This window comes from Pogoniulus pusillus, chromosome 28 (assembly GCF_015220805.1).
Source record: "Pogoniulus pusillus isolate bPogPus1 chromosome 28, bPogPus1.pri, whole genome shotgun sequence".
NCBI lineage: Eukaryota > Metazoa > Chordata > Aves > Piciformes > Lybiidae > Pogoniulus > Pogoniulus pusillus.
In genome coordinates, this window is record NC_087291.1 from 12,264,306 (window position 1) to 12,289,231 (window position 24,926).

General features: G+C 41.3%; 1 protein-coding gene across 3 annotated transcripts in view; it reads left to right on the forward strand.

Moving 5' to 3' along the window:
* Positions 1-24,926, forward strand: part of CRPPA (CDP-L-ribitol pyrophosphorylase A) — a 108,095-nt gene that overhangs the window by 49,789 nt on the left and 33,380 nt on the right. For all 3 annotated transcript variants that reach the window (XM_064166929.1, XM_064166930.1, XM_064166931.1), the window contains exons 7-9: positions 3,623-3,712; positions 5,015-5,107; positions 7,796-7,924. In XM_064166929.1, coding sequence (XP_064022999.1) covers positions 3,623-3,712; positions 5,015-5,107; positions 7,796-7,924 — 312 coding nt within the window. The remainder of the gene's footprint in view (positions 1-3,622; positions 3,713-5,014; positions 5,108-7,795; positions 7,925-24,926) is intronic.

Sequence of the window (24,926 nt, forward strand, 5' to 3'; positions counted from 1 at the left end):
ATCACATTTTGTAATTTTCCCAGAGGTGATTTACTTTTAGTAATTGTTCAAATCTTGACTGCTCTTGGGCTTATTCTTAATTATATCTTGTGTGATGATATCACATCTTTCTAGTACCTAGAGAAAGAAATCGGGAATAACTGTTGGAAAATACAGGTTTCCTGATCTGCATAATGTTGCTTCTGTAATGTTCTTATTCATGTCTGTTGATCTTTGGCATGGGGTCCTTAGTTAATATTAAGATATTCTCATGTAGCTTACTGTATTGCTAATTTGTATCTGGAAATGTCATTTGGTGTTGCATTTACAGTTTTTTGTTTGGAAATAATTGTATTTAGTATGGAAAACTATGGTTTGTCTAAAAAGACTACTTTGATATGTGCAAACATTAGCAGAGTTGAGTAAGATCTCTTCTTATCTGAATAGCTGTGTAATGGAGCACCAGTATGTTTCCATTTCAGTGATGCCAGATCCATTGCTTTTTCTCTTTTCCTCTCCATTCAAATTATTTCAGTTACTGGGAAGACATCACTTACCTATATTAGGAAAAAAAGAGTACTACTGTAAGTGTTTGCATAGAACCACTTCAATCATAGCATGAGAAACACTTTCAAGCCAGTAAGTCAAATCATAATGCATTACTTGGTCAGCCAACACTGTAACGCTGAATTCAGCATCTTCTAAGACTGACACCAAAACTAGTTGAATGTTGCAGTGTTTCCAGATGTTCATTGCAAAATTGGTTAGTTGTTGGATTGGTCAGGCACCTGGACCTGTAGTACACGGAATAAGATATATCTAATGTGACCACAAATGTAAGGTAATGAGGACATAAAATGAAGGAATTCCTATTAGTATGAAACTGATGTATTATGATTCCATTATATTAGTTTATTTAGTTGTTAAATTTCTCTTCAGCACTTTGAAAATACTCCTGCAGAGTGACACCTGCCAAATAACTCCATCAGGATCTCTGTCTTGATGTTTTAAGGAATATGTTAATCGTTCCTTTTCTGAACTCTTAGATGGAAAAATCTATCAAGGCTAGTGTTTGTTTTGAGTGTCTTCAATGATAAAATCTCTTGAATTAATTTTTAGTCTTACCAATATATAGAACATCTATATTTGAAGCACCTCAGCAAGAATATATCCATATATGTTGACTTGAACATCTCTACCATGAAGAAAGATTGAGAGAACTGGGGCTGTTTAGTCTTGAGAAGGCTGAGATGGGATCTTATCAACATATATAAATATCTGAGGGGTGGTGTCAAGATGAAGGTGCTAGTCTCTTTTTGGTGGTGCCTGGAGATAGGACAAGGAACAGTGGGTGCAAGCTAAACTACAGAAGGTTCCACCTCGATGTGAGGAGACACTTTTTGACTGTGAGGTGCTGGAGCACAATGGAACAGGCTGCCCAGAGAGTCTATGAAATCTTTGAAGGCTCAAAACTCATCTATATGTGTTCCTGTGCAGCTTGCTGTAGGAGATTCTGCTTTGGCAGGAGGTTGGACTCAATGATCTCTGGAGGTCCCTTCTAACCCCTAATATTTTGTGATATCTCAAGTGAAGCACAGTAAACTGGTGAAACAGATACAACATCATAATGATTTTATGAGACTTAGCTCACTGAAATCTCAGCCTCTTTACAAAAGGGCCAATTGGATGGTCATTGATCTAAGACACTGAAGTTTAACTGTGGTCAATATTTTTACACTTAGAGGGTTTGGCATTCTAGTTCTTGGCACAGCCGTATTTGCTATTAAGGTATTTGTTGACTTGTGGATGAATCTGTAAAGGGTAATTCAAGAGAAGTTTTGTTGCTATTCTTACCTTCAGATTCATAATTTGCCATCTCTGCATCTTTACACTAGCTAAATATCAATTGCTCCAGTGACTAGAAGTGATTAAATAGGTCCACATACTGTATTTAAAGACTGAATCATTATGTGACAAAAACTTGTTACTGAAGTCATAGTTCTAGGTAACTTTTTCTCCCAAGTAGCTGGTAACATTGATTAATAATGATTTTAATTGTAAGAACACTTGTGTACAGTATACTAACATGCCAAATGGTAAGAATTAACTTTAGTTAATTGGTGTATTGAAATTTCTAGTTAGCTGTGCTTACTTTTTCAAGACAAGCATGGGTTTGGGTTTTTTCTGGTAGATAATAGGACTGTACAACAAAGGCTTGGTGTACTGCTTTATCAAATAAATCAAAACTCTGATGCACTAAGTTTTTAAATGTTTAGGAATACTTAAACATCATGTATTCTAGTGTCTCAAGGGGAAAAAAAAGATCTTCTCCCTTGAATGATGTTCTATTTACCAGCTGAGAAGACTAGCCTGTAGTATGCTTCTGGTCATCTAAATATCTGCCAAGTTGTAGAAGTACTGGAGATTTCTTATTTTCCTTCTTCAGGTGTTCAGGTCAGGAGGGTTATTGCAATTTTCAAAAGCATTTCTTGCCTTCTGTGACTTTTTTAAACACAATCTCTTAACACAGCCCAAAATAGTTGATTGGATTTTTTTAATCTTATTTCCCGCTCAAAATGTTTCTAAAATGTTTAATGCATAAATCTAAGCTTTTGAGTTTCAAACTATCTTCCTTTACAAGCAAGTTAGCTTCTCAAGTATTAAAAAAACAAATCAATCTAGCTTTAGCCCACAAGGCAAAGTTGTGGTTTTTTTCAATATTGTATATGATATTTCTGTGGTGGTGTGGATGAAATGACATTTTGAGCAGACAGAGCAGTGCATTGCTTCTCTTTGCTGTGTCTAATGTGTCTTCTGGGCAGAATAGAACTCATTTGAAGAGTGTAATAGTGAGGTTTGCTGGTTCAGTAGAACCAATAAGGAGCTGTGTTCATTTCCCCCCCCATTTGAAGCATTTTTTACATTGGCTCCAGGGTATTATCTTCTCTTTGGGAACAAATTCCTCTTCTACTTGGTTTGCTGTTTTCATTAAGGCAATCCTAAAGCTAATAATGTAGTAGAATCTATGTTTTATTTTAATTAACTTAATACAGTTTCTCAGTTGATGCCAAAGATTGCAAAATAATATGTCTGTGATGAAGACAGTATTTTGAAATACTCATTGAGGAAATAATTTTTAGGGGAAATTGTAAGTAAGTCTTGTCACACGAAGTATCCTAGAATAGTTGTGTAGCTATTCTTTCAACTGCACTTCTTCATTTACTTGATTTTTAGTTGCCTGAAGAGAAAATGTTTATGTATTTCAGTATTGCAGAGATTTTCTCAGAATTGGAGGTCTAAAATTGTTAGATCATTTTGATCTCTGTTTTCATCTCTGGGAAGAGTTGAACATCCTAACCCGGGCAGCAGCACTGGTGTCAAATACTTTCCAGGACTGTTGCTAAAATGGCTGTCTCCTGCATTATGCTTCAGAGAAAATATGCAGAAAACTGCAGGCTGTTTAACTCCATACTTCACTGTAGAGATACCTAAAAATTGAACACATTTTAATTCTCATAGTGGAAACAACAATTGCCAGTTTTAAATCATTGAAATGATCCAACTCAGCTTTAGTAGATAATGAAGACTGAAGTAAAATTTATGCCATAGTAGTTATTTTTTTCTTCTGTTGTTTTCTTGCCAGGTTGAAGCTGTATCGTTACCTCTAAGCAAAAATGATAGCCACCTACAAAACATCTTTTCAGGACAGTACTACAATTTTGTTTGTGTAAATGTAAGTAGGAGGAACACATGCTTTTAGTTTTCCACTTGTTAATGATGGTAAATAACAAAACAACATTGGAATAAGTTGTTTTTCTTCTGTGCTCTTGGTGTATCCATTCAGCTGTTTGATGTTTCTAGTGTGCACCAACCTAGACCTTGGAGGTTCTGATTCATTCTTTCTCTCCTGGTTCTGCACCTCTGTCAGTATGTTGCTAAACCAGTGTGATGGTTTGGGAGTTACCTGCCTCCCCACACTTGAGAAAATCACCCAAACTAGAGTCAGCCAGCTGGAAGTTAAATAATAAAGCTATATTTACAGCTTAGCTCAATATACAAGCATACATACAGTTACATAAAAGTAATACCGAAATGCAATACCCCTCTCAGAAACAGAGTCCCCAAGATGGCTCCTGACCCAATCCCCCTTTCCCCTTCCCTCTTTCCCTTCCTTCAGAAATAACCAGATCAACCCAGGTATGTCTCATGTGATAAGTCTGGAAATTTGAGGTGAGATGTCAAAAAAGATGACAAGGAGGTTAGCAGGAAAAAGGGTTAGGTCAGATTAGAGTTAAGGTAGAGGCAGCCACAGAGACCAGACCACCAGAAACAAAGCATAGCCAAAGGCTGGAGCTGAGCAGTGTGTGAGAAGCAACATCTTACCTGTATTTTGACTAGTTGCATTGCTCAGCGGAAGAATGGGTACATGTTGGGTTTTTTTCTTTCTTCTCACAGCTAAGGATTTAATTTATCTCAGTAAAATGTTTCAGTTAGCCTCAAACTGACACAACCAGTCATGAGTTCCTGAACAAGAGGGAGGCAACCGGAAGTAGTTCAAGATTTCACTTTGTAGACACTGAAGTAAATTGTCCCATCTATGTCTTCTGTGTAGTCACCTAACTGTACATGGTTGCTGTGGTCTAAATAAGTGTTTTCCGTTTTGGATGGATGCACAGAGGTACAGGGATCTGTATTTGGATCCCTCTGACAAGAAGAAGGTTTTAAACTGTGTCTGAGAGCAATCAAGACTCTTACGTTCATTATACATTTACTTCATAGAGGTGATATTATTAATCTCAGGGTTTGGGTTTGTGGTGGGTTGTTTTTTTTTTTTTTTTTAATGGCTATAATTTTACCCAACAAAAGCATTCTGAATGTATTAAAACCAACTAATGAACTTACCAAACAAAACCCCTCAACTCCCCCAAAGTGATGTTTTGGTTTTCTCAATAAATAAGAGATCTTTTGAATTCAGTTTCTGTGAAATCATAGTATGATTTTTTTTCAGTAATTACAAAACCTTATTTTCATTTAGGATAAAAAGTATGCCTTGGAAGAAACCCAGAAACTAGTGGATATGTTGGAAAAAAGAAATACTCCTCTCTTAGATCCAGTTGTCCTTATTTTGGTAGGTAACTTCTCTAAGTTCCTGTAGCAAGCATCCCATGAAATCTTTTTAAACGTTAGACTAGTTTTAAACTGTAAAGGTGAACTCTACATTGGCCCGGGAAAAACATCATTTGCATTTCAACAAGCATACTGCATGCTGTCAGGAAACAAACCACCACTAGCAAATGACAATTTGTTAGCTCTACATTGCCATGGAGGACTCATTGTGGCCAGTCAAACTCAACTGTTAACTCCTGCATTGCTGTTGGTGCTAACCTCTGTTGGGGATGTGGCAAATGATGTACTTTGCTTGAGTGCCCAGCTGAAACAGAATTAAGTGGCTTTATTATTTTCTGTGCTATGTGGTTTATTATAAGTTTTAAAATTATTACTTTTGTGGTCCAGGTACTAAAATTTAACTTGGAACTACTTTGCAAGATAGCTTGAATGCATACTTCAATTATTGAGGTTATTCTGATATATGACATAAGTTTTAAAGTGTATTTTTGGCTGGAATTCTCATTATTTGAATACTGCTGCCAGAACAGTTTAGCTATAGGCGGCAGCTGAAGGTGTACACAACTCAGTGAAGAAGGAGAAAATGTGAGTAGACTTGGAAGTCTCCTTGCTGTGTAACTGCATGCAATTAATTCTGTCCTTGTGTTTTCTGGTTTAATAGGTGGGGATGGGAAGTATTGGGTGGAATGTGTCAGTAATACCATAAGAAGTCTGCCTCTAGGCTACCTTTATTGTACAGCAACCTCTCAAGATATATTGTTGATTTTAAAGTAATAATTTCATATACTATACTCTTGTAAAAGGAATAAACAGTTATTTTACATGAGGCCTAAATAGTTTCTGAAGTGCATAGGCTAGTGATCTGGAGGTAAAACTAAGCACTTACCAGTTTTAAAGCTTAATCTGAGTTAGAAGTGATGACATTTCATTACCTAACAAAAAATGAGTTATTATGGAGATGGATTTCTCTCACAAATGACTAAAGTTACATCCCTTACCTATTGTGTGCTGGAATCCTAGAGTGAGCTGCTCTGATTCTGTGAACATCAATATTTAGGACTTCATTTCTAGATGGCCTTATTTTCTTGGTCCTGCTTCTGAGGAAGCTCAGGGTAGAGCTTTAATCTTGCTGGCTGTTCCAAGATAAATTACTTCTGCCTCTGAGAATCAAATCAGTGACAGACTTTAGTGTTCCCCTTTACAAGGCTTTTCTAGACTGAGAATGTTTTCAGAAGTCCTTCATCAAAAGCATAACCCTTCCCAATTTTTGTATATTCAATTCTGAGGCTATATAGATCAAGTTGGAACTGTTAACAAGATGATACTGCAGTATTAAAAGCATGCTTATTCTGTGCCTGATTTGCAGCTAGTCTTTACAGTGTGACACATGGAATGCCACAGCTTTGTTTTAATAATTATAGTTAAGACATTCTGGATTTAGTATTTTCTGAGAAATGAGTATGAATACAAATGTTTACACAAGCCCACCATGAGACTCAAATTTTGCCCCTAAGATGCCACATCTTGAAGTCATTGGAGAATTCAGCACCAGTTTAATGGAAGTGTTCTGAGTTGAGCAGCCTATAGCAAGCACAAGTTATTTAGGTGGACACTTTTTAAGATAGCCTCAGGAGAAAACGATACATTGAATCCTTTTATGCCTGATCCATCAGTTGTTCCTTAAATTAGCTGAAATTTCTCAACACTAAACAGTGGGAGAAAAGTCTCATAGCTAGGTGGAAGCAGTTGCTAACATTTAAAACACAGCTACACATACATTTGTTAAAAGCATCACTAAAAGACTAAGTACTCTTGCTTTGCAAAGGCATTTTGTGTTACACTTGTAAATGTTATGGACTTACCACACTGTTTTACAGAAATCCAAGAGGGGAAAATGAGAGGACTGAATATTTTAAATGATTGAATTAGCTAAACAAATCGTTGTCTTATATTAATCACTAGGAACTATTTCAGTCTAAAATTCTGGTCCCTAAAACTCATACAGATGCTATGACTGGGGGAATAGAAACTTCCTTCAACAGCCTTTAATTAAATTCAGTGTTGAGTATCATCTGCACTTGGGCTTGTGAGTGAGATTCTTCTCAGCTTTATTCTTCACTAGATAATTCAACATAAAACCCACATGCTTTGTTAGTGAAAAGTCCTAGAAGGCCCTTTTTGATGTAAAAGGCCACATTAATACATCACAGGCAAACATGGCTCACAATTGGAAGCAATTTATTGACTTGTAAATGCAGAGGGTTTAGGTACTAGCTTTATAGGAAACATCATTCTTTCTTCCTTGCAAAAGTGAAATTGTGCCTGTTAGTGAAGAAACAAAAAATGAGGAGAAGCAGCTAACTGCTTCCATTCTAACCTCATAATTAAGAACAGTCTGATGTAGACTTTTCCATAATTGGGAAGTTGTTTGACTATGGTTATATCTGGTTTTGTCTATGGGTATGTCTATGTCTTTGAATGCAGGACATGATAATTAAGAGATGGTCTAATTGATTGGACAGGGCTGGGTGACAGACTAGACTGAATGATCTTGGAGGTCTCTTCCAACATGGTTGATTCTGTGTTTTGTTATGTGTGGTTAACATGTAAAAATGAGATGATGAGAATTAATGGACCAAAATGGCACAGCAGGGATAAAGTGGCATTTTTCTTATTTGTTCCTTTGCAGGTACAATTGGATATTTCAGAAAAAGTTTCTTTCAGCATTGGCATGGAAGAAATAACTGGGATCAAGAAATTTGCAAGGGAAGTGAAAAAGAAAAACATTTTGGTTTATGGTCTCCTTATGCAGTATAAGGTATGTAGTTCTTTACATGGAAATTGTCTTTGGTGATTTATGTGATTAATGATAGAGTCTACATTTAAAACAAAATCAAGGTGAAATATGATACAAAAAATATTTTTTGGGGGGAAGATGCTTGCCTGTTCTTGTTCAAGATTCAGAAGAGCCTGCAGTTTTAGGCAAAAATGCAGGCATTTTGATGGAAGAGAAGCAAATGGTAAACATTTTTTTAAGAAACATGCAAAAATGGAAGGACCTCTTTTCTTTTGGCTTTTGTGCTTTGAAATTTGTTTTTTGGCAGCGTTCAGAAAGTAAAAAAATAGTGAAAGTACTTTTGATCAGTTCTGCATAATTTTGCATTCCTCATCAAAACAGTGCTTGGTGTTTAGGTGGCAGAAATAGCATATAGGTGGTGAAACATATAGTATCCACGTCAGCAACAGCAGCAGGTTACCTTAGCTGGAGGCAAAAAGGGTTATTTAGCACTCCAGCATCATTTTTACTCACAACAGCTATTTGAAAGAAACCATTTTGCCTGGGAAATAATCTTCTGCCACCTCCCTGGGCAGCCCATTCTGATAGCAAATCACACTCTCTGGCAAGAACTTCCTCCTAACATCCAGCGTATACCTCTTCCCCTGGCACAACTTGAGACTGTGCTCCCTTGTTCTGTTGCTAGTTGCCTTGCAGAAGAGACCAACCCCCACCTGGCTACAGCCTCCCTTCAGGTAGTTATAGACAGCCCTGAGCCGCCTCTTCTGCAGGCTGCACACCCCCAGCTCCCTCAGCCTCTCCCAGGGCTGTGCTCCAAGCCCCTCATCAGCTTTGTCGCCCTCCTGTGGACACGTTGCAGTATCTCAACGTCTCTTGAATTGAGGTGCTCAGAACTGGACACAGCACTCAAGGCGTGGCCTAATGAGTGCTGAGTACAGGGTAAGAATAACCTCCCTTGTCCTACTGGCCACACTGTTCCTGAGCCAGGCCACCACTGGCTCATGTTCAGCTACTATCTACCAGTACCCCCAGGTCCCTCTCTGCCAGGCTGTTCTACAGCCACCCTGTCCCCATCCTGTAGCGCTGCTTGGGGTGGTTGTGGCCAAAGTGTAGAACCCTGCACTTGGCCTTATTAAATGTCATCCCATTGGCCTCTGCCCACCCATCCAGCCTCTCAGGATCCCTCTGCAGGGCTCTCCTACCCTCCAACAGATGGACACCTGCTCCTAGCTTGGTGTCATCTGCAAACTTACTGATGATGGAGTCAATCTTCTTGTCCAGATGATCAATAAAGATATTGAACAGGACTGGGCCCAGCACTGATCCCTGGAGGGACTATGTAACTCCCATTTTCCCCAGGATGGCTTGCTTTCGTAGAAGACATTTAATTGTTGTTGAAATGGCTCAAAAACATGATGCAAGCACCTTATCATGGCAAAAAGTAGCACTGCAAATATTGTTTTACTTGAAGTGCAGGATTTTCCTGTTAGATTTCACTAGCTACTTTTTACAGGCATGTATAACAAAAATGTGAGACCACAAAAGAAATTCTTGTTCCTTAGTGGCAAGAAAATTCTGGCAGAACACTGCCTTCCTTCTTATTTTTATTTTTGATAGAAAGCTAGAATGGTTGTGCAAAACCACTGCAGGTTGAGTCACAAAATCACAGTCAATCAGGTTGGAAAAGACCTTCAAGATCATCAAGTCCAACCTACCTTAACCAACATTAATCAGCTAAACCATGGCACTAAGTGCCACATCCAGGGATAGTGACTCCACCTGATTTATCACTTGGAAAAGGTATTATATAGACTAAAACACTTTGCAAAGTAAACTACTTCTAGCTATTGCAGCTTAAAATGACTTTAAAACATATCCTGGCCATAAAGATGGGGTATAGTCCTGAGCTACTGCTTGTCGGTCTCTTGATGGCTAAGAGGTTGTGCAGATCAAGTGTATATATGTGATTATATGCATCAAGCTTTCTTGCAGCTGCAGATGTGCAAAGGACAGAATTGTTTCTGAGGACCTATGGTAAGACTTGACATGTACCTATCTAGATGTGACATAATCCAAGCTTTATTGCTGATCCCGGGCAGAGTGAGAGACTTTAAGTGAGAAGACATATTGAAACAATTTCTTTTTTCACTTGAAAAACAGCAAGACAGGATTTGACTCTCCTAGGTATTTTACCTTTAGTATAACCCATCAGCTAATAGGTGAATTCCATGCTTGAGCATGGAAAGGTGAGTTTCATACTGACAAGAAGGTAATAGAAACACAAAAAGCACCTGCTGCTGTAATGCAGGATACTCAGCCTGTTGTTGCAATAACTTCTGTCAGTGTCTGCTTCCGAGAAGTGTCTGAAAGCTGTAGTTTTATTTCAGGAAAAGTGATGACAGATTACTTCACAAAGCCTTCCTCTGGCTGACAGGTTGTATCATCACTACTAGACATGTGCAGTTGATATACTCACTTCTACTAATTTGAAAAGAGGAATAAGTTGTAAGGGACAGAAAACTTAGTGAGACGTATGGCCATGATCATGGGTGAAGTTTTTATGTTTAGAAAGGTTAGAGATTAAATGACTGTGGTGACATGTGGATATGAACAATTCTGCATTAGATATGAAGGTTTCTGCATTAGATATGTTTTTTTTTTTTCTTTGTTTGGGATATAGTACTTTGTGTTTTGGAACATAAGTTCAGAAGTTAAATGTTCTTGAAGCCTAGGAGCACATTTTTGAGGAGAGACTGAGGGAGCTGAGTCTCTTCAGTTTGGAGAGAAGGAGCCTGAGGAGTGACCTCATTCATGTTTCTAAGTATGTTAAAGGGTGAGTGCAAGGAGGATGGAGCCAGGCTCTGCTCGGTGATGCCCACTGACAGGGCAGGGGGCAATGGGTGGAAGTTGAGGCACAAGAAGTTCCATGTGAACACGAGGAACTTGTTTTTTTCACTGTGAAGGTGACAGAACCCTGGAACAGGCTGCCCAGGGGGGGTATGGAGCCTTCTCTGGAGATACACAAAACCCTCCTGGATGCATTCCTGTGTGATCTGTTTTAGATGATCCTGCTCTAGCAGGGGATTGGACTGGATGATGTTTTGAGGTCCCTTCCAGCTCTTGACATTCTGTGAATCTGTGATAAGGCAGCAAATGCCACCTGAGTGTAGCCTGCAGTCCTTTCTTAGCCCTGCTGCCCAGCCAGCTCCTCACCCAGCACACTGTGTACCTGCTCGGGCCACTGTCAGGCACCTTGTCCATAGGCTGCTGGGAGGGACAGGAGCTGTGCTCAAGGCTGCTCAGGCCACATCTCGAGTGCTGCGTTGAGTTTGGGGCACTGCAGCAGAGGAGGGAGATGGAGGCACTGGAGCGGGTACAGAGAAGGGCTGCTGAGCTGGAGAACAAGTCCTGTGAGGAGCCGCCAAGGGAGCTGCGGCTGTGTAGTCCACAGGAAAGGACGCTGTGAGGGGAGACCTCATTGCTCTCTGCAGCTACCAGAAAGGAGGCAGCAACTAAAGACAGAATGAGAGGGAATGGCCTCAAGCTGCTCCAGGGGAGGTTTAGGCTGGACACCAAGAACCTTTCTTTCACAGGAAGGGTTGTCAGGCACTGGAATGGGCTGCCCAGGAAGGCAGTAGAACCACGGTCCCTGGACGTGTTTAAGAGCCAAACAGATCTGGTGCTTGGGGACATGGGGGAGTGCCAGTGAGCTTTGCACAGTGGCAGTATCATAGCCAATGAGATTAAACCGAGGTGTGATTGTTGCTAATTCTGTTATGGATATCAGATGCCACATAAGAGATGTTTCAACCTCAAAGAGTGACCTTGAGAGGCATCCCTGCTAAAAGGATATACCACTTCTGTGCAGCCTGCTGCCATGCAGGAAAGTCCAATGGGCAGACCAAGGGAGCCTCACGGGTGCTGGCTGTGGCGCCGAGCAGGGCCGGCTACTAGGGGCTGTCTGTGGGCTGCAAGATTGGTTTCTGTCATGGCCTGAGGGAGGAGAAGCAGCACAGGGCTTGTCCCTGGGGGCTGAGTAGCAGAGAACACGGCAGGGCTGCCCAGCAGGAGGCCCAGCGAATGGCCTAGCAAGTGCAGGGACAGGCCCCCCACGTCTTCTGGCCATAGGGGATGCTTTGAAGCCTGCCCCCCGAAGGCTTCCTGGGCAGGACGCTGGGCCGGGGGCGGTGAGCGGCAGAGTGCCGGGCGGGGCCCTGTGGCCCTGATGTCACAGAGCCGGCACCTGGCAACGGCACTGCCGGCGTCGGGGAGGCTTTAAAAGGGAGCGTCCTGCGGTGCCTGCTGCCAGACCTGGCCCAGGGGCAGCCTGTGCACATCCCAGAGCAAGGCTTTGAGGAGCTGCTGCAATGCCTTGGGGAGGGCTGAGAGAGGAAGAGCAAAGCTAGAGCAGGCTGCTGCAGATGAGGACAGCCACCAGTTCCTGGAAGTGCCTGAGGCTTCTCCAGCTGCATAGCAAAGGCAAGATCCAGAGAAGATGTTCTTCAGAAAGCCTGCAGAGCTCACCATCGCCATCCCCTGCAGAGGCAGCAGCAGCAGTAGCAGTTGTAGTCGTAAGCAATGGGTTGGTAGAGATGTTGGAGGGGTCCCAGTGCTTTGGAGCACCCAAAGGTGTCCTGCCAGGCACGGGAAGGATTCCTGTCCCCAGAGCCTAGCAGGCCAGGGACATGTAGCCGCTCCGGGAAGCCCCTGAGATAATGGCTCTAGCTGGAGGGAGCAGAGGGCTTGGGCATCTCCTGGAGGCATGAGAAGCCTGTGGGAGGAGGCAGCAGGTCATGCCGCAATGCTCAGGGAGTAGCCGATCGCCAGCACTGGGGTCAGGAAGGAATTTTTTCCCCCGGGGCAGACTGGCACTGAGCCCTGGGGGTTTTTTGCCTTCCTCTGCAGCATTGAGCATGACCACTTGGTAGGGCTCCTCCGCTCCCTTCGGGCCGGGCTACTGCCTGCTGCTCATGCCCCAGGAAGAGGGAGGAAGGCTTTTTTTCCCTCACAAGGGACTCTTAAGTGTCCCCGGGGTTTTTTTGCCTTCCTGTGCAGCACTGAGCACAGCTCCTTGCCCAGGCCTCTTTTGGGCCATTCTGGCCAGGTGCCTCTGCTCATGCTGCACAAATGTGGCTCTCAGGCTGCTTAGACAGGACCAGAAATCTTTGTAGGCTCCCAGATTTGATTCTGGCTCTGTAGCATTGATCATAGCCCCTTGTCAGGGCTTCTGCAGGCTCTTTTGGCTAGGTTCTTGCTGCTGCTTTGGCACCTCTAAAGCACCATTCATGCCCTTGACTCTCTTGCCCAGTGCAATCTTGCAGCAGGTGCAAGCTCTGCTCCTGCCTTGCCTGGGCAGTGTTAGTGCTGACAGCAGCACTGAAAACTGAAACGGGTTTAAAATAACCTACTACAAAAAAAAGGCAACACACTTGCCCCACTAACCACCAGGCAGCACAGTATAACACATGTAAAAAAGCACTCACCACCATGCAACACAACATAACACACGTTAAAAAATCACTCACGAGCATGCAACATGCTCACCTCCATGCAATGCAAGATAAGACACGTAAAAAATCACCATCAGGCAACATGCTCATGTCCACACAACCAATATAACACCTATAAATGATCACCACTGTGCAACATGCTCACCACCATGCAACAAACACACCCACCATGCAACCACACAACACACTCACCTCCACACAACCAATATAACACCCATAAAAAAAATCACTCACCCATCACACATCACGCTCACCTCCATGCAGCCAAAACAACACACACAAAAAATCACCCACAACACACTCATCTCCACGCAACTAATATAACACCCATAAAAAAATCACTCACCCACCACACAACACACTCACCTCCATGCAACCAAAACAACACACACAAAAAAGTCACTCATTCACCAGACAACACGCTCACCTCCATGCAACCAATATAACACCCATAAAAAAATCACTCATTCACCACACAACACACTCACCTCCATGCAACCAAAACAACACACACAAAAAAATCACTCATTCACCACACAACACGCTCACCTCCATGCAACCAAAACAACACACACAAAAAAATCACTCATTCACCAGACAACACACTCACCTCCATGCAACCAAAACAACACACACAAAAAATCACTCATTCACCACACAACACGCTCACCTCCATGCAACCAAAACAACACACACAAAAAAATCACTCATTCACCACACAACACACTCACCTCCATGCAACCAAAACAACACACACAAAAAAATCACTCATTCACCACATAACACGCTCACCTCCACGCAATGCAATGTAACTCGCATAAAAAAATCAGCACCACACAACGTGCTCACCTCCACGCAATGCAAGGCATGCAAAAATTCACTCACCTCCACGCAATGCAAGGCATGTAAAAATTCACTCACCTCCACGCAACATGCTCACCTCCACGCAACCACATTGCACACTCACCCACCATGCAATACACTCACCACCACACAACACAGTGTAACACACAGAAAAAATCACTCACCACCACACAACACACTCACCTCCATGCAACCAAAACAACACACACAAAAAAATCACTCACCCACCACACAACACACTCGCCTCCATGCAACCAAAACAACACACACAAAAAAATCACTCATTCACCACACAACACACTCACCTCCATGCAACCAAAACAACACACACAAAAAAATCACTCATTCACCACACAACACACTCACCTCCATGCAACCAAAACAACACACACAAAAAAATCACTCATTCACCACACAACACACTCACCTCCATGCAACCAAAACAACACACACAAAAAATCACTCATTCACCACACAACACACTCACCTCCATGCAACCAAAACAACACACACAAAAAATCACTCATTCACCACACAACACGCTCACCTCCATGCAACCAAAACAACACACACAAAAAATCACTCATTCACCACACAACACGCTCACCTCCATGCAACCAAAACAACACACACAAAAAATCACTCACCCACCACACAACACGCTCACCTCCATGCAACCAAAACAACACACACAAAAAATCACTCATTCACCAGACAACACGCTCACCTCCATGCAACCAAAACAACACACACAAAAAAATCACTCATTCACCAGACAACATGCTCACCTCCATGCAACCAAAACAACACACACAAAAAAATCACTCACCCACCACACAACACACTCACCTCCATGCAACCAAAATACACACAAAAAAATCACTCATTCACCACACAACACGCTCACCTCCATGCAACCAAAACAACACACACAAAAAAATCACTCACTCACCAGACAACACACTCACCTCCATGCAACCAAAACAACACACACAAAAAAATCACTCACCCACCACATAACACACTCATCTCCACGCAACCAGTATAACACCCATAAAAAATCACTCGCCTACCACACAACAATCACCTCCACGCACTCAATACAAAACATGTAAAAAATCACTCACCACACAATACTCAGCTCCACGCACCCAATACAACACCCATAAAAAATCACTCGCCCCCTGACAACACACTCACCTCCACACAACCAATTTAACACCCATAAAAAAATCACTCACCACCACACAACACACTCGCCTCCACGCAACCAATATAATACCCATAAAAAAATCGTTCATCTCCACACAACCTATACAACACCCAGAAAAAAATCACTCACCCACCACACATCACGCTCACCTCCATGCAACCAACATAACACCCATAAGAAATCACTCACCCACCACACAAAACGCTCACCTCCACACAACCAATATAACACCCATAAAAAAATCACTCGCCCACCACACAACACACTCACCTCCATGCAACCAATATAACAACCATAAAAAATCACTCACCCACCACACAACACGCTCACCTCCACACAACCAATCTAACACCCATAAAAAAATCACTCACCACCACACAACACACTCGCCTCCACGCAACCAATATAACACCTATAAAAAATAATTTGCCCACCACACAACACTCTCACCTCCATGCAACCCATATAGCTCCCATAAAAAATCACTTGCCACATAACATGCTCACTTCCACGTGACCAACATAACACCCATAAAAAAATCACTCACACCCCACACAACATGCTCACCTCCATGCAACCAATGTAACTCCCATAAAATATAACCACACAAGACGCTCACCTCCATGCAACGCAATGTAACTCACATAAAAAAATCAGCACCACACAACGTGCTCATCTCCACGCAATGCAAGGCATGTAAAAATTCACTCACCTCCACGCAATGCAAGGCATGTAAAAATTCACTCGCCTCCACGCAATGCAAGGCATGTAAAAATTCACGCAACCACATTGCACACTCACCCACCATGCAATACACTCACCACCACACAACAGTGTAACACACAGAAAAAATCACTCACCACCACACAACACGCTCACCTCCACGCAGCTCAGTATAACACTCAGCAAAAATTTCTCACCTCCATACAATACACTCACCACGATGCTGCAGAATAGAACAGATGCAAAAAATCTGAGAAACTTAAAATACCTATATAGCCAAACACCCTAACTAACTTAAAAATCTCACCAAAAAAATAACCTAAAAAACCATTATAGACCTAAACAAATATAATCAAGAAGCCCTCACTTGGAAAATCGAAGTAACATTAAATTCTACAGAAAAACCCTCACCAAACTAAAATAATCTAACCAAACATCTAAACTCTTTAACTAAAAGAAACCCAAAACTTGTACAAATGGACCTTGAGCTTATTTGGAGATTCCAGGAGGGGAACACAGCTACCATATACCCTTTACCGATGGATGGTGCCATCTCTGTCAGGGAAGGCCGTCCTCAGCCAAGCAGGCAGCTTTGGGAGGGGAAAAAAATTACCAAAAGAAACTATTTAAGCCAAAAAGTGATGTAGAAAATATAACCACAACAAAAAAAATTAACTTAAAAACCTAACACAGAAAATCTAACCAGTGTAAAATTCTTCCAAAATCCCTATCCCATCCAAAAGAGTCTAACCAACCCTAAAAACTGTTAAGCAAAAGAAACCCCAAAAATGTAACAAAAAAATAGACCTTGAGCTTGTTTGGAGATTGTAGCAGGGGAGCACAGTTACTGTATACCTTTGACCAATACCCTTTGGGAGGGATGCACATGGAGCTGTGAGGGGTGAAGGGGACACCTGCCTAGCCAGTCAGATCAGACAAATGGGGTGACAGATGTTGCAGCCAGATTGCCCTCACATCCCAAACAAACAAATTTAACTAACATTACAGACCTAACAATCATATAAAGAAATCAAACAACCCAATAACAAAAAAACATAAAAAATCCCTAACATCAGAAATTAACCCCAAAAACCTAACAAACCTAAAATATCTGAATAATAAAACATCTAACAAAAAAATCTAACAACCCCAAAACACCCAACCAAAAGAGCCTGACAAGTCTTGAAAGTCTAACAAAAAAAACCCTGACACCAACCCATAAAAATCCAGCATACAAAATCTAGCATACTAAATAAATGGAGCATAAAATTAAGTAAAACTCTGTTTGTGCTTGTATCCTTCATCTTTTGTGTCCTCTCAAGTGTTTGGGGATCTGGAAAAGCCCTGGCATTTCGGGCCAGTAACAGACTCGGGGTTCCTCGATTCATGGTGAAGGCAGAGAACTGCAGGAGAGTGCAGTTCTGCTGTGTGATGCTGAGTTCTGCACAAGCTCTGGCATACGGTTGAGCGCTCCATCCAGGAGAGCAGCTTTCTGCAGTGCAGGTCCCAACCCCATCCAGGAGGCAGAAGGCAAAGCTGTAACATGGCTCAGGCAGGGACCAGACACCCCATGCTGAGCTGAGATGTCCCTTGGGCCCTTGGCAGCAGAAGGTGTGGATGGGGGTCCCAGAGGAGGCTGGTTCCAGCAATTCAGGCCTATGACCACCTCAGTGTGCCAGGAGGGACAGTGCCATTCTGAGGAGTATTAAAAGGAGTGTGGCTGGTATGTGTAGAGAGGTTCTTCTGCCCCTCTACTCTGCCCGGGTGAGGCTGCATCTGGAGTACTGTGTCTACTTCTGGGCCCCCCAGTTCAAGAGGGACATAGAACTGCTTGAAAGAGTCCAGGGCAGAGCCACAAAGGTGATGAAAAGAATGAAACATCTCCCTTATGAGAGGCTGAGGGAGCTGGGGCTCTCTACCTTGGAGAAGACTGAGGGGTGACCTCATTCATGTTTCTAAATATGTAGAGGATGAGTGCCAGGAGGATGGAGCCAGGCTCTGCTCGGTGATGCCCACTGACAGGACAAGGGACAATGAGTGGAAATTGAGGCACAGGAAGTTCCATGTAAACATGAGGAACTTATTTTTTCATTGTGAGGGTGACAGAGGACTGGAACAGGCTCCCCAAGAAGGGTGTGGAGTCTCCTTCTCTGGAGATATTAAAAACCCACCTCGACGTGTTCCTATGTGGTCTGGTCTCGGTGATCCTACTCCAGAAGGGGGCTTGGACTGGATGATCTTTTGAGGTCCCTTCCAGCCCCTGACATTCTGTGTGATTGTGTGATATAAGGAGGTCTCAGAAAAAGAAGGTATACTTTTCCCAGAGAATAAAACAGGGCAGTTATCCAAAATAAAGCATCTTGGATGCCACAGAAAGCTTTACAATATTAAAATAATATTAATATATCTTGGTAGTAGAACTATATTCATTTAAAGGAATCCTACTTTAGAGAAGCACTGACAGAATATTGGGTCAGAACAGCAAGTGTGTGCTAAGGTGTGCCTGGGGAAAGCTGGCCCCAAGTACTTTTGTCTTTGAAACTGCCATTTGATTAAGATAAAGAAACTATTCACTGGCAGCCATAAAAATCACAGACCATACAGGAGGAAAAAAAAAAAAGAGAAATGGTGCAATAGAATAATTGTTTTGAAGATGCTTGAAACTAAAAGGAAACTGAAGTGCAGGGTGATTTCTTAAGCAAACATACTGGACATTTATTGTAGTCTTTTAAGATGTTTTGAAGACAAAAGCTCCCCTGTGCTTGATTGCTCAAGAAATACTTCTACTAAATGTGTTTTCTGTCTGGTGGTTTGGTCAATCAAAAAGGTAAACATTGATGGTTTCTTTTCCATCAGGTCGCTTGCAAATAGTGTTATGTGCAGACATTAAGGCAGTGGCTCTTAGAACAGGAATTAGACCCTCAAAGGGGATTATCCAAGTGGCAAAGCAGTAGGTGATTTGGGGCTACTGGTGGATGGAAGCTGGGCATGTGGCAACAGTGTGCACTTGCAACCCAGAAGGCAAATTGAGTCCTGGGCTGCATTAAAGGAAGTGTGGCCAGCAAGTCAAGAGAGGTGATTCTGCCACTCCACTCTAGATACACCTCACCTGAGTACTGTGTCCAGCATCTGGGCCCCCCAGCACAAGAGAGACATAGACTTGCTGGAGTAGGTTCAGAGGAAGGCCACAAAGATGATCAGAGTGCTGGAGCACCTGTCTTCTGAAGACAGGCTGAAAAAAATGGGGCTGTTCAATCTGAAGAGAAGGCTTTGAGGAGACCTTATAGCTATGTTTCAGTATGTGAAGAGGACCTACAGGAAGACTGGGGAAAGATTGTTTAGAAAGGCTTACAGTGGTAAAACAATGGGCAGTGATTTTAAACTGAAGCAGGGTAGATCTAGGTTGGACATAAGAAGGACATTGTTCACAGTGAGAGTGGTAAAATACTGGAACTGGCTCTCCAGAGCCCCTGTCTCTGGAGACATTCAAGATCAGACTTGAGGTGGCTCTGGGGAGTCTGATCTAGTTGGAGGTGTCCCTGCTTGCTGCAAGGGAGTCAAATAAAGATGATCTTTGAGGATCCCTTCCAAAACAATGCAGTTTGTGAACCAGCGGTGAAATTATGAGACCAAAGAATAAATTAAGTAAAATCATAAACTAGAGACTTGACAACTCGTTGAAAACAAATCAACCTTACCCTATGTGACTGCTGCATGCTTCTTAATTTACTAATCACCATGGAACTGGTCAGTTGATTGCAGTCTGATTAGAATGATGGGGGTGCTGCCTGGAGCTCTCTCTTGTGTGCAGATGACACTTCAGGTGCAATGATATAAGAGGTTGTAATGAATATAGAAACCTTCATTATTCATAGAAGTACTTAAGGCCGAGTAAATCCTGTTTAGTATTTTCAAAAGCTAGAAACTGCATTTTTAAGTAGTATGAATCCTGCAGACTGTTGGGGCAAATGAGTGATGAGTCAGAATGATGGTGCTTGCACAGGATGAGACAGGGAAACCAAATCCAGTTTGAAACTTTCCAAGTAACAGCATTGAAATCAACATCTGTCAGGTTATTAATACAAAGGCCTAGCAAGTTACTCATCAGTAGAACTAGAAATTAATACTTATGGGGCTGCACACTAATCTTTAATAATCATTTGCAACTACTGTCTGTGTGCAGTCATGACTGCACATTTTCCATTAGGTAGTGGTGAAAAATACTTACAATGCTGACTTGAAATTAAAATCACACATAAAACCTGATGGGGTTTTCAGCAAATAAGATACAGAACTAGGGGCTCTGTTAACTCAAGAAAGCAAACATAAAACTATCCCCTTGGGAATGGCTCATAAAAGTATAGTGAGTTGACTCACAAAGGAAAAATATTCTGAATGGGCCATATTACATTTTAATGCTCCCAAAAGATAGTAATAGAATACAAAGTTTATAGGTGATACATTTAGCATGTATTAGTTTTCAGATCTGCAGTCATTTCAGTCATATGTAGCTTATTTTCATATCTGAATTTTCCAACGGGGTAACAATTACTTGAAGTAAATTCATTTGCTTTAGTGAAAAAACCTATACTTGCGCAGAAGAAAATCCTTGTGCTCTGTGCTGGACACCTTCTTCTTAACACATCCAGTCTTGGCCACAAGGGCACATTGCTGTCCCATGGATAACTTGTTTTCCACCGTCTCTCTTTGTCATTATCCATGGGGCTGCTCTCCAGTATATGACCTCCTAACCTGTACTGGTGCAGTTTATTATTCCTTCTCAGGTGCAGGAATCTGCACTTAACCTTGTTGAAGCTCATTAGGTTCCTCTTTGCCCAGCTCTCCAGTCTGTCCAAATCTTACTGAATGGCCACACAGCCTCCAGGTGTATCAGCAAAGCCTCCCAGTTTTGTATCATCAGCAAATCTGCCTGTCTGTCCCTGCATAGATGTCATTGATAAAGATGTTCAACAGGACTTGACCAGCATTGATCCCTGGGGATCTAGTAAATGTACATAAATATCTGAGGGCTGGGTGTCAAGAAGGAAGGGACAGCCTCTTCTCACTTGTGTCCTGTGGTAGGACAAGGGGCAATGGATGTTAACTCCAGCACAGGAAGTTCCATCTCAACATGAGAAAGAACTTTTTTACTGTAAGCGTGACAGAACACTGGAACAGGTTCCCCAAGGAGTTTAGGGAGTCTCCTTCTCTGGAGACTTTCAAGACCTGTCTGGATGCACTTCTGTGTAACCTGTGATAGGCTCTATTATCCTGCTTTGGCAAGGAGATTGGACTTGAAGATCTCCAGAGGTCCCTTCCAACCTCTAACATCCTGTGATCAGTATTTTCACACATATGAATAGTTACAGATAACTTTCTTACTAACCTTGATAGTTTTGTCTCTGTTGTGTTTATTAATCTCCATCAGCTCATCATTCATTCGTATGCTGTACTGTGTGAATGTGTGGAAGTCTTAACAGGCTTTGCTCAAAATGTTCAAAGCCATTGATCCATCTGGTTGATTTGATCACTGGAATTTTTTCATCTGTCACTCTTGCTCACATGAAATCACATTTATGGGAGCTTGTGAAAATAGCACAGGTTTTAAGTAGAGATTTAGTCATGCTGTTTATGACAATTGCCTGTTAGCACAACCTATTTCCACAGTTTTTACACATTAGTGTCAAAATTCATGGAGAATTCTCTTAGATACTTCCATGAGTGAAGGCTTCAGTTACTTAACTACAGAAAATAACTTCCAGATTTAATATATTTGAAAGACAGAATGAAAGACATGCTTCTGTGTGGGAATTTTTTTGTCTTGCTATGTAATATAGACTAAAATAATAAGCACTTAACTGGTTTTTTATTTTCAAGTTACATCTGTTTGACCAAATTAACCTTCTCCATTTTTTTTGATTGTCACTTGAAGCAAGAAATTAACAAAGGTCACTTCTGTGGAACATTACTCAGTTAAGAAATACATCAACTCCAAGTTTACTGAAATAGTGGCTAAACTGTAGGCTTAGAATCAGGAAAGGACAGAAACACTTGAGTGTTAAATCATTTCAGCCTGGAAATCTCTCAGAGCGCTATGGGAAGTGCAGCCACTTGCTTGTACCGTTGCTGACTTGAGCAGGTAACCTGAAGCCTGAATACATGCATGCATGCTTGCTCATTTTCTCTCTTTGTCTTTCCTTCTCTCTTGTTCCTTCTCCCTTGCCTTTCCTTGTGTCCCTCAAGCTTCTTTCCTAACCAAAGCAGGTAACAAGTTAATGGATGTATTACAATTGTGCAGCTTTAGTAAAGGCACTCAGGTGAAGCATTTCCACGAGCTGACTTCACAGAGCAATATCAGATTCCCTATCTGAGGAAGATGAGCTTTTCAGAAAAATAATTGTTAACCTTTTGGGGTTTCATTAAATAACCATACAGGTTTTTAGGAGGGAAAGGTTGTAAGCTGATCGATTTGTCTCTGCTATTACAGCTTCTAGGAACTTAACAAGCTGCACAGAAAATGGTGAGATTAGTGTTCCATGCCTTTTATACATGACCTTTTTAGACTTATTTCAGATATTGAACTTATAATTGGACAAATCTGAGTTCTCCCAGCACTCTGTCAGCCAAAATGATTAAGGCATGTAGACTTATCTTAAAGGTCATGTCTTCATACAGTGGCCTTTATACTTGCATTTATAGCCCAATTCTGTCATTCTGGCAATGTTAATGAAGGTTATCAGTTGGTTTTTGTTGGTGTTTTAATTGTATTAAATAAAAAACTCTAAAATATCTTAATAGCATGGAGGGAATTTTAGGGAACACACAGATTAAAAAGGTGAAATGCTGAGGACTCTAAAGGAAAATATGTAGTAACCTTATAGCAACTAAGATAAGTGCGTATGCATTAATTATGCCAGACACTTTAATGTGATAAGAAATAAACATTGAGGTGGACTGATTTGTAAAAACAAATGCTGTGAGCATCAGATCTGAGTTTCATCTTCAAATCTGTCAGTGTGAGTTATTCTGACTTTTATTTCCATCTTAGGAAAGCTTTGATGTTGACCTGCTATCTCTTAGTGGAAACAAACATTTAAGATGAAAGGATTTTCACACAAAATTTTGTTTGCAAACAAACTACTTTTAACTTTTTTTTTTCCCTATTGATAGCTTGCCTAAGAGAAACCTGTGAAGTCCATTTTATCTGTTTATGGACAGTTTGAAACTGTTAGAGCTGCAGTTTGTGACTTAAAGCAATGTTTGTACTCTTTTAATATCTAAGCTGGGCATCAAAAATGAATCTGCTCAACTTGCTTCCATGGTTATTTCTTCGAAGCAAAATACTCTCCTACAGGGAAGTGTCCATCTGTTTTGTTCTGCCTTAGCTCTGAGTATATAAAACAACAATGAAAAAGAAGCTTCTTAAAGTTATTATGTGAGCCTAAGAGGCACTTAGAAAGTATTATCAGGTTGCTGTTAGCTTCTTAATGGCCTTTTATAATTTTGGATGCACTGTTTAAGAGGGAATTATAGCTGAAGTTACTCATATAACCTCTTCCTGTGTCAATGCAAAGTTTAGTTTGAGAATTTAAGTATTAAATGATTCTGAAATTAGGATTTTATAGAGTCAGTGAGGGCTTGGCTGCTAGTGCAAATATTGATCAATATTTTACTGTGGACTTGGTTTTTTTGTTTGTTTGTTTCCTGAAAGTTTTGTCTGTTGCCTTTGGGGTTTTGTATTTAATCACATGGCAAAGCTATGTAACATTTCTGTGGAAATTAGGGTTTCTACAGACAAAGATTGGTAATTTTTGCTTCATTGTTTCAGTTGCCATTTGAAGCAAGAAACTAACGAAGTCACTTGTTTCCAATGATAAAGATACTTGTTTTGCTCTAATCCTTTTTCTTTTTAAGCCACGTAACTTTCTTCTTCAACAATGTAACTTTCTCAATATGTAGCACATTTTCATCGCCCTGACCAGGAAAACTTCAGAAGTACTTCAGCCATTTAAACACAAAAAGAGATCCCTGTCAAGCTGTACATTGCTTGTAACTGAAACCATTTAGTGGTTTTTTGCTTCGGTCTACAGGGTATGGAAGGTCCTAAAATTGTGCAGCAGAGACAGTGGCCTTCAAATCTATTGGGAGTGTCACTTTCTGCTTTCAATCTCTTGCTCTTTACAACTAAGAGTCAATTAATCCAACCCCCAGGCTGACTTCCAGGGGACTTCTTTACAAGGGTTAGGAGCTCTGCTTGAGATTTCTGTACATGTTTGAGAGACTAAGTGCTAAATCTAATCTGTTGCTTAAATGAGAGAGTTCATATGAAAGTCACCTGTTGTAAGACACACCCACTGCTGAAGTACATAAAAATAATACATGATATAGCTCTTGATGGCAGGAGCCCTGTGATGTAAAGAATAAAAAATCCCCTTTGCTCCTCAGCCTGTGCACAGCCTTACAATGAAATTAAACAATTTATTGGGAAGATAGAAATGTAGCAGACAAATTTTCCCAGCCTAACTGATAGAAATCTGGAAATTATGTACCCACTCCTGCTGCTCTAAGTCCTTTGCCACCTTGTGTTTTCTCTTATCTTCAAATGAGAATAGTCTTTTTGATTCAGTATTTCATGACTAAGATTTTTGTTTAAATGAAAGATCATACTATCATCCTTAGATAGGAGGATGAATGAGAGCTTTTCTTTTCACAC